A 12908-nucleotide genomic window follows, 5' to 3' on the forward strand; every position below is an offset into this window, starting at 1 on the left:
CTGCCCCTTCATTTACTTTTTCAATGCTTTTATTTTGTGGTAGTAGACATAATAAGGTTTTCACTGTGTTTGAAATTTGTGCTTGAACTCTCTATTACAGTAGTCATACAAAGGTGACATATTTGCAGTGTCATGATTTTACGGTAGAGGTCAACACAAAAGTTTCAAGATTTACAGTATTACAGTCATTTGTAAAAAAAAACTCTACATTCAACTCTACATTCAAGTTTTACAAAAGATTAACTTTCCTTTAATAGTGCTCTTGGTCGTCTTCACAGAACATTTGATTTGATTTTATTTTACTACAGGGACGAATGTTGACGAAGCCAAAAGGATTCTGAAGGAGAGCGGTCTTCCCATCATTCCTGCTGATGGTATGGGCGAGGCCGCCAAGCACGCTGTCAACAGCATACAATAACAATCACAGGATAAAGTCTTGTACAGCATATCTTGATCTTAAATGTATAAAATAACACAAGATTGTGTAGGGAGACTGTAGGAGTGATTTGTCTGGGATCAAAGTACTAGTAAACGGATACATAATACATCACTGTGACGATTCTACTACAGTAGTGAAATTTATCATTGAACTTACTGTGAAAAAAGATATGATAGTAAATGTATTTTAGGCGACAACCAAGTGATTTTATATTAAAAATATCCAAAAAAGTCTTGAAAGAAATGTGATTGACGATTGATACTATGGATAATCACAGCACAGTATTAAATTTACCTCACTACTACAAATGTACTTTAAGGTGATGTGGTGTGATGTAATGTAAGTCTTTGTCTTAAAGGAATAGGTTCCATAAGGGTCTATGACTTGTGTTTTGTTACTGCCACTTTTTTGCTGATGAAACATACTGTATTTTTGATTGCTACTTGATTTTGATGGCTGCTGTTTCAAAACGTCAGCCAGCCATGGAGTTTAGCAAGGGGTGTATCAAATAAAAGTGGAAGGATGTAAGAATGCATATTCCTTGTCACACCTCAACAAGACCTGAGCTTTTAGCACCATTTGCAATAGCTTCAAAGTAGATGATTCTTTAATTTTTGCATTAAAAAGTAAATTTGCATGCATACTAGCCTGATTAAATCTCACATATAGCAACCCACCCAACAGCAAATTCATGTTATGTACCACTGTGATATGATGTTTTTTTTTCATTAATTATTCAGATGAGGCCTCAATTTGCATTGTATATAAGAGGCCTGTCTTTCTTAGTTACATGTATCATGCATGTACTAGTATGTTTGAAAGTGTATTGGGCTCATGGAAAGCAGCGGATGTAGAAATTACATCCTTAATTATTCAAATTACATGTAGATCCTGATTTTGATTATTAAGATCTAACTATGCCAACTATAATCTAAACTATATTATGTTACATACCAAAAATGATTATGACTTATCAAGCCCTTTTGAGTTCTGAAACAAAATCGCTGCGGTTCACAAAACGGTATTAAATTACGGCCATAACATGTCGAGAAACGGAGATATGAAAACTGGAATGTCGGCTGCAGTGCCACAAAAAGTCATCAGGTGGTCCAGAATCGAATTTGCTCTTTGTTTTGCCAACATCTGCCAACATACTAAATGTCATCCATCCACACCTCGCCCACAAATGGTACCAAAACATTACTTTCCAGACAAAGGTAATATAATCAAGGAGGTTAAAAATGTAACCTCCTTGATATAATAAAACCCATCTCCAGGAGTCATTGGCCCAAAATGACTGGTGTAAGAAAGAAGCATCGGTTATTACCAAGCCAGCTATAAAGAAAATCCTAGTATATTAAATGTAGTATTTGGAAAATCTGGGACAAAGGGGCGAATCGCTTTCACCCTAACGCGGAAGCATACCAGGAAGTAAGTTCCGAGCACTTAAATCTAAATAATATAAGTACATTTTCCAGCTATATTTATTAGTAGTTGATATCATTTTGCAGCCGATTACGAGCGATGTGAACTCAAACCTGAACCCAAGGGCTTTCGTCAATTTTGGCCTTATACTACCCACAGAGTGTGGCGGAAGAATGTCTAGTAGTGCACCGTTAACAATGGGCTAAGGTTCTTTTGTTCGTTTTGTTTATTGGCCTCGGCGGCAATGGGGCTGTGTGAGCGCTGCCTAGTTTAATGCCTTGGTGAGCTCTTCATTGTCCAGTACCTAAAATGTTACGAGTCTGTGAGAAACTTAGCGCGGTCGACGCCAAGAGTAAGAGACTCGGACTCGTGCGTACCGAGACGGACTACCTCCGTGCCCTGCAGGACGCCATGGCGGACATGGACAGGTGTGCGGAAGTGGAGGTGCTCAAAACCCTGGGCGACGTGAACTTGGAAAAGGGGAGGCATGGCAAGAACCCGGAGAAAATCGACAGGGCCATGGTGTTGTACAGGACCGCACTGTTCCGGTGTAATGACGCAGATGTGAGAGAAAGTCTTGAATATCGTTACAACTATGCAGAGAAATTAAGGTTATGGAAGGAATCAACCGCTTCAAGTAGTTACGAGCCCCTCACTAACGCCAAGAGAATGTCTTCACTCGCTAAAGTAGCCGAGAGATTCCAACACATGGACCGAAGGTTGACTGTTGGTGGCAATGAGGAGAGTTTACTTATTGAATATACTAACTTAGTGATAGAAGGGATCGTAAACGATGACAATATGTTAGAGACGGAAGCAATCAAAAGTCTGGGCGACGCGTATCTGAAAAGAGGAACAGAAACAAGAAATGCGCCATGTTTGACCAAGGCCACTGCTCTGTACAACACTGCACTGTGTCAGCGATTCCAGGGCACAGAGACACTAATTCACCGCTTGTTTTACACGGCAAGAGTCAGGCAAGAAATGAAGACGATTAGAAATAAGGTAATCACTCCCCTTTTATGGTGCACATGTATATAGCAATAGAATAAATAAAGAAGAGAATGTTAGGCGTTCACTTGCAAGTACTTTGGGTATATATACTATGTAAACTACAATATAGAGGTGGTTTGGACCATGAAGGTCAAACCAATTGATTAGCTGACCTCCGACCCTCGCCAATAGGAGAGCAGTCGCTCCAACTTCTCTCCGTTGTTTTATTAAATGGCAGTTGGTATAGACATACATTTGATCACGTTACCTCAAGTCAATTATTCCGTTTTATGCTTTAATGAATACAAATGTGAACCACACCAAAGCACAAACCTTATCCTGGTTTGATTATGATGTGTTGCATTTAACGCTGATGAAAGCTCATTGATTAAAAAACTGTTAGTATCTTGTCACATAGTTTACCAACAAGGACAGATTTTGATTATTTTTCCGTCTGACTGTTGAAGAGTTCAAAGCCAAGGGCACAGCAACAACGGGGTCACGGGCGGCCACGGGACTTCCAGGTGACGTCATCAAACACTGGCGTCATCGGTGGCTCGAAGGGTCAACGGACTAATATGTCAGAACAGGAGTGGTAATGTCAATGTTTGCTTTGTCGCTAGCGTAAACAGACGAGGTCTACATAAATCTAATGCTGGACAAGAATGGATTCAAATTTAGCTTCATTTCGACACCGAATCCTTGTATATGTTGATGTGATTTCTTGTCCACTATATTCCACTCACATTTCCAGAAATTGTCTCTTTCTAGATTGCGATTAGTTTAGCTACGAGACAAGTAGTTATATTTCAGCCATACCATAGGTATGGTGAAATATATTGTATTCGTAATGTTTCTTTCTTTCTTTCTTTCTTTCTCCTGTCAAATCTTCAGAACACGGTATCTCCCTTGTTCCTCAACTGAATGACTTGAAATTTGGCACAAGGTTAGAGTGAGCCAATACCCCCAGACGTTTTTTTCATTTTTTCCATATCTGTCTCTTAAATGATTTTATTAAGGTTTTTTGGTCATCTTAAGACCAAAACTGTATATTTGGGCCCCCTGTACCCTGGTATTATAACCGAATGAGCTGAAATTTGGTACAGATGTGCCTTGATAATTCCCCCATATAGATTCAATATCGGTTTTGGTGTACAGTATAACGAAATACTTATTTTTGCGTTTTTTTGGTCATTTTTTTACCAAAAAAGGACACTTTTGGCTCCTGTACCTTGGTTTTAGAACCGGATGACCTGAAATTTAGTATAAGAGTGCCCTAGACATATGCGCACATGGATTCAATAACACTTGAGGCATACGGTACAACAAAATGCTTAATTTTGCGATTATTTGGCCATTTTATGACCAAAAAGTACACTTTTGGCTCTTGTGCTCTGGTTTTAAAACCAAATGACCTAAATTTTGGTAAAAGGGTGCACTAGATATTTATTCAAATGACACATGTATAATTTTTGTCATAGACTACGTCAAAATGATGTATTTGGGGATTTTTTTTGTCATTTTCCAATATCCAGAGGGGTCAATGACCTTAAGGTCGTTGACCCCCAGCTGCAGATTGCACCTACTGGCATATATGTCTATTTAATCTAATTAGATAGGTAACCAATCACTTAGCCTGAATCTATATCCTAAAGAGGGGGGGGGGTGGCAGCCAATCAGCGAGCCCGGTGTTATCTGGAAGAGTCCATTCTTACACGGAGGGGTTCATTTTTTTTTAAATTCATCATTGGACTGGTGAAGTCTTTCAGTGGATGTATTTTTGGACAGGTCTATTTTGCAATTTTACAGAATGTGTGCTGGAAGAGTCTATTCTCGCATGGAGGGGGGATTTTTCAAAATTCATATTTTGGACTTTGGTGACTTCTAGTTTGTCAAAGTCTTTCAGTAGGGTTATTTTTGGACTGGTCTAATTTGCAACTTTACATGGGTGTTCTGGAAGAGTCCATTCTTGCATAGAGGGGGCTTTTTTAAAAATCCATTTTTTGGACTTCAGTGATTATGTCAAAGTCCTATTTTAGCGGATGTATTTTTGGACTGCTCTACTTTACATGGAAGAGTCCATTTTTTGCACACGGAAGGGGGATTTTTTCAAATTCATTTTTGAACGGGTGATGATTCAAAATTCAATTTTAGTGGAAGTGTTTTTAGACTGGTCTATTATACCTTTTCATGCACTGGGACCTTTTTTGCTAAATTCAATTTTGGATTTGGTTTCTTATTCAAAAGGCCAAGGTTTCAGCGGGAGTATTTCTGGACTGGTCTTTTGTGCAAATTCACATAGGGTGCACTCGAGTCCATTCTTGAACGGGGGAATTTTGTAAGACTCATTTTTGGGTTAAACCGTCATTAGTAAAAGTGATTTTTCAAATGGGTGATTTTGAAATAGCCTATTGTTGCATGGGGAGGGAGATGGCTGAAATATGCTGTATTTGCTCTCAAGCAAATATCGGCCTTTCTAGTGTTGTATATGTGAATGAAGACTATAAAATCCTTGGTGTTTCCCTTGGTGTTTCATTAATGTATCAACGGTATAAGACTATGAGTTATGTATGAATGGCCCATTATAGTGGTACGACAACTACTAGTATACTCAGTATATCGTTATAGAGACCTGTAACATCTTTGCTTTGCGCCTTCAGGTCTTACGAGGAGCACCTGACTGCAGGAGACAGCGCACTGGCCGATGGGAAGCTGGACGTGGCAGAAGAGAACTTTGCGTCTGCTCTCAGACTGATTCACGGTGCGTCACTTCATTGGCACCTTTCTTATTCAGCTTTTCTCTTCGATTATGTCAATGGACATAACATTTTTTTTCAACAAAAAAATTGACATGGCAGTCCAGTCTTATTACGGAAACGCGGGTCATTCCACTGGCAGGAGGCGTTGGTGATCCAAGAAATGCATTTCTTTGCACATCAAAAATTCGTCCTTATTGATACTTGCTTACTTTCTCACAATCAAAACACAAGAGAATGTGTCATATCATGTAATAGTTCAAAGAAAAACTCCAAGGTGTCTATTTGAACAACTGATACATCTTTTGTACCCATACAGATCCTAACAAACCAGATCGATGTAAAGAGGCAGACTGCCTGTGCAGACTGGGTGACGTTTACATCCATCGTGGTAAGAGAACAAAAGAAGGTAGGAAATTCACACAGGCAGCAGCTCTGTACAACGCAGCCATGGCAAGAACAGACAAGAATAAACATAGTGTGACAAAAAGATTGCAGGAGATAGAGCAATGGTTTCTCCAGTATACGGCAAATGTGCAAAGAAACCACGTTCCTTCTGATTCGGCCATGCGTCAAAAGAAGCGATTAGAAGAGATGCGCACGAGAGCCAAGTCACAACTAGACGACATTGATCAGCAACACAATCCGTACCAATACGACGAGGAAGATCCAGTCATGATAGCAGTGGAGGTTGAGAGAGCTGAAGCAGTCAAGGCTTTATTCAAGAACATCGCTAGGGATAGGCAGGAGTTTATCAAGGACCTTGTTGATGAATGCATCGCCACACTCGGTCCTCCTTCATGTAAATACGCTTTTATCGGACTGGGCTCACAGGCAACAGAACTGGTAACACCGTACTCTGACCTGGAGTTCGCCATTCTGATTGAAGACGGAAAGGACAATGAAGACACACGGCGGTACTTCATCAACCTCACACACTATCTGCACATGAAAGTTATCAACCTCGAAGAGACCATTCTTCCGTCAATGGCCATCCCGTCACTTAACGATTTTCCAGAGAAAGACTGGTTCTTTGACTCTGTCACACCGCGTGGATTTGCCTTCGACGGCTTCATGCCATGGGCTAGCAAGACTCCATTTGGAAGAGACCAGACGAAGACCAAGCCTCCCGTCAGCCTTATCCAGACCCCTGCCGAAATGGCAAAGTTTCAGCAGCTAGAGGTTTCTGTCACAGAAGGATACCACCTATCCGACATCCTCAGACGAGTTGTTTTCTTGACAGGAGAAGAGGCCCTCGTGACCGAGTACATGAAGGAACTCAAACGAATCATCACGGATTATCTAATCTCCCGTTCCCAGTCCCGTCTGTGTACAATGCAAATGTTGTGGGAGCACTGGGAGCAGCTTTCCACCCTCGAGCCAACCGGACAACTGTTAAATGTAAAGAAAGACATATATCGTTTTCCGGGTGTAGCCATTGAAGTACTAGCTTTGTGTTGTCAGATCACCCTCGCTAGCACGTGGAGTGTGATAAACAAATTGAAAGAAACGGACAAGATCCATGAAGATAATGCCACCCACCTTACAGTACTGACCAGCATTTCGGCAGAGCTCCGGTTAAGAACATACTTGCACAGCGGGGGACAACAAGACAGTATGTCCCCTCTTACCCAGATGAAATACCAGTCAAAACCGCAAGAGGTATCCGACACTACCCTAGGTCTTATTTCAGTATTCCAAATTCCAGACATACAAGTTCTTTTTAGATACTACTGCAGGGCAATCCCTTTAAAGAAGTGTGTACTGGACAGTTTTCGTGACCAATCGAAATTCATTTTGCAAACGAAAATCTTAGATGTCTCTCATGAATGTAGAGGCCGAATATCCAGAAAACTATTTCTGTATGGTAGAGCCAAACACCACCTGAAAGCAGCATTAGCAGAAGCGGGTAGCGACATGATCAAACGTTCGGACATACTTGACGAATTGGGCACCCTCTGGGCATTCTTTGATGATAGTAAAACAGGAGTTAAGGTCAATGAAGAGTCACTTAGGATACGTAAAAGTATCTATGGAGACAACACGGCACATCCAGACATTGCCATGTCGCTTATCAACCTTGGGTCATCTTGGAGTAAACTCGGTGATCACAAGAAAGCTATCAGCTACTACGAACAATCATTAAAGATGCAGAAAACTATCTATGGAGAAAACACGGCACACCAAGACATTGCCGTGTCACTTCAAAACCTTGGATTGTCTTGGAGTGAACTCGGTGAGTACAATAAAGATATCAGCTACTACCAACAGTCATTAACTATGCAGAAAACTGGCTATGGAGACAACACGGCACATCCGGGTATTGCCACGACACTACATAGCCTTGGGTCATCTTGGAGTAAACTAGGTGATTACAAGAAAGCTATCAGCTGCTACAAACAGTCATTAACTATGCAGAAAACTATCTATGGAGACAACACGGCACATCCGGACATTGCCGCGTCATTTCAAAACCTTGGATCATCTTGGGGTGAGCTCGGTGATTACAGAAAATCCATCAGCTGCTACGAACAGTCGTTAATGATGCAGAAAACTATCTATGGAGACAACACGGCACATCCAACCATTGCCACGTCATTAAACGGCCTTGGATTGTCTTGGAGTAACCTTGGTGATTACAAGAAAGCTATCAGCTGCTACAAACAGTCATTAAAGATGACGAAATCTATCTATGGAGACAACACGGCACATCCGGACATTGTCGCGTTGCTTATCAACCTTGGATCATCTTGGAGTAAACTCAGTGATCATAGAAAAGCTATTAGTTACTACGAACATTCATTAAAGATGCAGACCACTATCTATGGAGACAAAACGGCACATCCGCACATTGCCAAGTCACTGCACAACCTTGGATTTTCTTGGAGTGAACTCGGTGAACACAGGAAAGCTATCAGCTACTACAAACAGTCATTAACTATTCAGAAAACTATCTATGGACAAAACACGGCACATCCTGACGTTGCCGCGTCATTGAACAGCATTGGATCATCTTGGAGTTGTCTTGGTGATCACAGAAAGGCTATCAGCTACAAAGAACAGTCTTTAGCGATAAACAAAACTATCTATGGACAGAACAATGCACATCCGCACATTGCGGCGGTACTAAACGGCCTTGGTTGGTCTTGGATGGAAATCGGGGATTACAAGAAAGCTATCAGCTACTGCAAACAGTCACTATCGATGAGGAAAACTATCTATGGAGACAACACGGCACACCCAGACATTGCCGCGTCGCTTATCAACATTGGATCATCTTGGAGTCGCCTCGGTGATCACAATAAAGCTATCACTTACTACGAAAAGTCATTAGCGATGCAGAAAACTATCTATGGAGACAACACGGCACATCCAACCATTGCTGGGTCACTAAACAACATTGGATCATCTTTGAGTGAACTCGGCGACCACTTGAAAGCTATCGACTACTACGAACAGTCATTAGCGATGAGGAAAACTATCTATGGTGACAACACAATGCATCCGGATATCGCAGCGTCGCTAAACAGCCTGGGAATATCTTGGCGTGAACTCGGTGATTACAAGAAAGCAATCAGCTACTTCGAACAATTAATAAATGTATGAGAAAAACTATCTATGGACACAACACGCCACATCCGGACAATGCCCTAAATCAACACTTTACTGCTTTAAACTAGCATGGACCAACATTGGTGATCATAACTTAAGAGAGCGATGGAGTACAGGCAGCAATAACAAAATACGCAGATGGCTTTTCATGATTCTAAATCAAATTTTAAAAGATGGGCTGTGAATGAGATTATTACTTCTCTAGTGGTGAAAATTGAATAAATTGTGACATATCACTTATATTTTAGTTATGCATTACGACCAAGCACTAAATTAAACATTACCATGGATATGAATGTTTACTCGATACCCCAGATATTGTTTGTGCTACTTAACAGGGGTGTAAATTTCATGTATAACAAAAAGGAAAGATGCAAGTATAGATATATGTTGGTTATTAGTACTATATTTCCTTTCTATGGCACAACCCTGCTGTCGTCTCACAAATGCCTGAGCATGCGACAACGAATCCTGTTATATGATACAGATGTAATTATTTCACTTTCCGTGCTAATGATACCTATGTATAAAACAATGACATTGACAAAGTATCATTGGAGATATCTATTTATTTATTTATTCGTTCGGCTGAAATGACAGTCAGCCAAGGTCGCCAAACTAGCCGTGGTGAACCAAAATTGTATTTCCACACTTCCATTTGTAAGTTTAGATGTTGCCTTTTATCTCTGTGCTGCGTGTACGATAAAATGCTATGCATGTGAAACTATTCTTCCGTCGTGTCTGTTATCGTTATTACTGTTACTGAGGGATGTCTTACCGTAAAAAATGCAGAAGGCTGACTTTGACAGTGGTGTGGTTATAATCAAATGTGATAATTAATTCCAAGTGGCTGGTTTTACGACTTCCGTTTGATTAATATTATTTTCAGATAATGAATCGATCTTGCCTTGTACTGGTACTGTTTCTGTGACTAAAAACATCCAAGAAGTGCTAGTGAGTGTCACCTACACAATAAAGTGCAATTAACTTCAGTTGCATGGATCAACAGCGACTTTTCTTAATCTTATCAGTCCTGCAGAACAACGTCTAAACCTCAAAACACCTCACAGCTGTCATAAAGTAATATTTTAAGCCCTATATCATTAATATAGGACTTAAAATATTCCTTTTTGACAGCTGTGAGGTTAAATGTGGAAATCGTATACTTTTAAGTAAAATGAGAAACGTTTAAAACAATTTGGCACATGACAATTCTTTCACGGTTGTGATATGTGTAATTGGGATAGATCATAGAGGGCACATCCACGGGTATAGAGGATGTTGATTAAAACCTTACTTGCATAAAACAAATTTACCAAGACTCTGAATTCATCATGAAGGTTTGAGGTCGAGAACCTCAAGTTTCTGTTTACCTCCGGGAAGGAGTTTCAGCCCTCGATGGGGGTATTATTTTTGTGTCGATATGTTCACATCTTTAACTCAAGATTCCATTTACAGATTAATAGGGATTTGGGTGTTTGAGTGGGTACCGAAGAAACATGGCAATTTTGGCCCCCTTATGTGCTTTTCCATGTACTGCTGCATAACAGACCTTTTGCTTGTAGCAAAGTGGTTTGCTTAGCACAGACAGGTCTGTCCTAGGTCAATGGCCTCAAATTGGCATATCTTTTGGCTTGTAGAAAAGGGCTCACTTCCTGCTTGTCTCACAGCATACTTGAAATGATGCCATGACGAAAGGTGGTTGCTGCGTGCAAATTGACATAAGAAGCTTTTTGACGTTTTGACTAAGCATTAAACGATAAATCAGGAGGTTGAGTGTTTTGTTCTGCTTAGCCGGTTTCCTGTAATTGCGATAAGTTTCTTCCTTGACTGATTTCCGCGTGACGTAAGCTTGAGGAAACGGAAGTACAAGGCGAAATTCAGTCACCGAAGAGCCATCACACCAGCCAGTCGGACGTTGGTAAGTTCTGTCCTCTTCATATGGGAGACATGTTCAGGTACGCCGTATGTATCTAAAAGTTCCTTGATATTTGACTTTGATATGGTTGTATTTGCCAATCTGACACCAAGTCTGTTCATTATGTTTCTGGGTAGGTTACGTTGTATGAATGTGCATTTTTTTAAAGTTCACGGGTCTTAGTGGCAGCATCAAATCCGTAGGTGTTTTTGGCACCTTTAGACAAATTAGCCGTGAGGCTCGGTGGGCGTCACTCCACCGTCATGGGGGCAGGGGCATGGCGTGTGTCGAACTCAGGACCTACTGATTCTGATTCCTTAAACGCTCTAGCCGTTGCGCCACACAGACACCCCACATGTGCCTTTGCATTACCAAGTAAGCAATAAGAAAGAACGGTTGCCAACTGAGAGGACATTCTTTGGATAGTCCCGAGCATTTGTCGAACTAAGTTCGGTTGTCTTGTCGAAAAAAGGCTGTATGATGAGGTTGGTCACATCAAATAATGCGACAGCTTTAGTAACGGTGAATATAACCGCATTGTTTAATCTATTGCAAAGTTATGATTGTTAAGGTCGCATAACACAGTATTTATGGGCGACCACATAAGTAGATCGGGCACAAAATAGGTCGTCGCAGTTCTTGAAAAGCCATAGAAATTTTTCTGTGCACGTCAGCGAGTCGGAAACTGTGGTGAATAGTAGAGGGATACGTAAGTTTTGAGGCTGTATGAGTTGGGTTACGATGTTTGTTTGGCTGGGTAGAATTTCGCGCACGAATCCGGTTCCCGCTACTTCCGTGTGTCGGCTGCAGTATGGTGACCTCCGCTGGGGGTCATTTCAAAGTGTTCTTTCTGGGAAAACGAGACGACAAACTTCATCTCGTTTTCACATGTGTTGTAGATTATACCCTCAACTCCAACATATCGAATTCTTGTTAATTACTTTTGCACCCTGATATATTTTTTGAGTCGTCGAACCACCTCACTTTGGGGTCCTTAACCATGTAAATCCCCATAGGCGAAAAACTGTGTTCTGCTACCTTTAACTAAAGTGGGAATTCCCCAGGGACGGACAACAGCATTAAATTTGACCGATATGTTAGGTACTGACGTCGACTGACTTGAACTATAACATATTTGTTACCGTCAGACCCGCCGTTACCATGGCAACGGCCGCCAAGACCGCGCCCTATGCTTAAGTATAGGACTTAGTGTGAGCCAATACCCGCTCTACCCCCCCCCCCCCCTTTTTCCGCCGAAAAAAGACTAACCCCCAACCCCAATCACTCAGAACGTTAGAATAAGGTCTGGCAAGCTCTTTGTAGAAGAAAAAGTCAACCAGAATATTAGATTTGTTGAGATAATGAGACCAATTAGCGGCCCCACAAATAGCCCTTGTACGGGGCCGACACCTGTGCTAGGCGTCGAAGTGCAAAGTTGGCCATATCTCAGGAACCATTTGGATTTCTGCTCTAAAACTTGGTACGGTTTTATATCTTGACTAGTTTTATTGCATGAGCGGAAAAAAATCCAAGGTCAAGTTTGCTTAAGGTCGCATAACACAGTATTTATGGGCGACCCCCGTGGACATAAGTAGATCGGGCACAAAATAGGTCGTCGCAGTTCTTGAAAAGCCATAGAAATTTTTCTGTGCACGTCAGCGAGTCGGAAACTGTGGTGAATAGTAGAGGGATACGTAAGTTTTGAGGCTGTATGAGTTGGGTTACGATGTTTGTTTGGCTGGGTAGAATTTCGCGCACGAATCCG

General features: G+C 41.2%; 2 protein-coding genes across 2 annotated transcripts in view; both read left to right on the forward strand.

The window, feature by feature from the left end:
- LOC118415242 (succinate--CoA ligase [GDP-forming] subunit beta, mitochondrial-like) overlaps positions 1-974 on the forward strand; it is a 7299-nt gene extending 6325 nt beyond the window's left edge. Inside the window, exon 11 of the mRNA XM_035819680.1 lies at positions 309-974. Coding sequence (XP_035675573.1) covers positions 309-418 — 110 coding nt within the window. The 3' untranslated portion in view covers positions 419-974. The remainder of the gene's footprint in view (positions 1-308) is intronic.
- Positions 975-5411: 4437 nt separating this feature from the next.
- Positions 5412-10217, forward strand: LOC118416768 (tetratricopeptide repeat protein 28-like). The gene is made up of 2 exons (XM_035822003.1): positions 5412-5618; positions 5933-10217. Exon 2 carries the CDS (start codon positions 6064-6066, stop codon positions 9217-9219), a length of 3156 nt encoding a protein of 1051 aa, XP_035677896.1. The 5' UTR covers positions 5412-5618; positions 5933-6063; the 3' UTR covers positions 9220-10217.
- The last annotated feature ends 2691 nt before the right edge of the window (positions 10218-12908 follow it).

Source organism: Branchiostoma floridae, chromosome 5, assembly GCF_000003815.2.
Source record: "Branchiostoma floridae strain S238N-H82 chromosome 5, Bfl_VNyyK, whole genome shotgun sequence".
Taxonomy (NCBI): Eukaryota; Metazoa; Chordata; class Leptocardii; order Amphioxiformes; family Branchiostomatidae; genus Branchiostoma; species Branchiostoma floridae.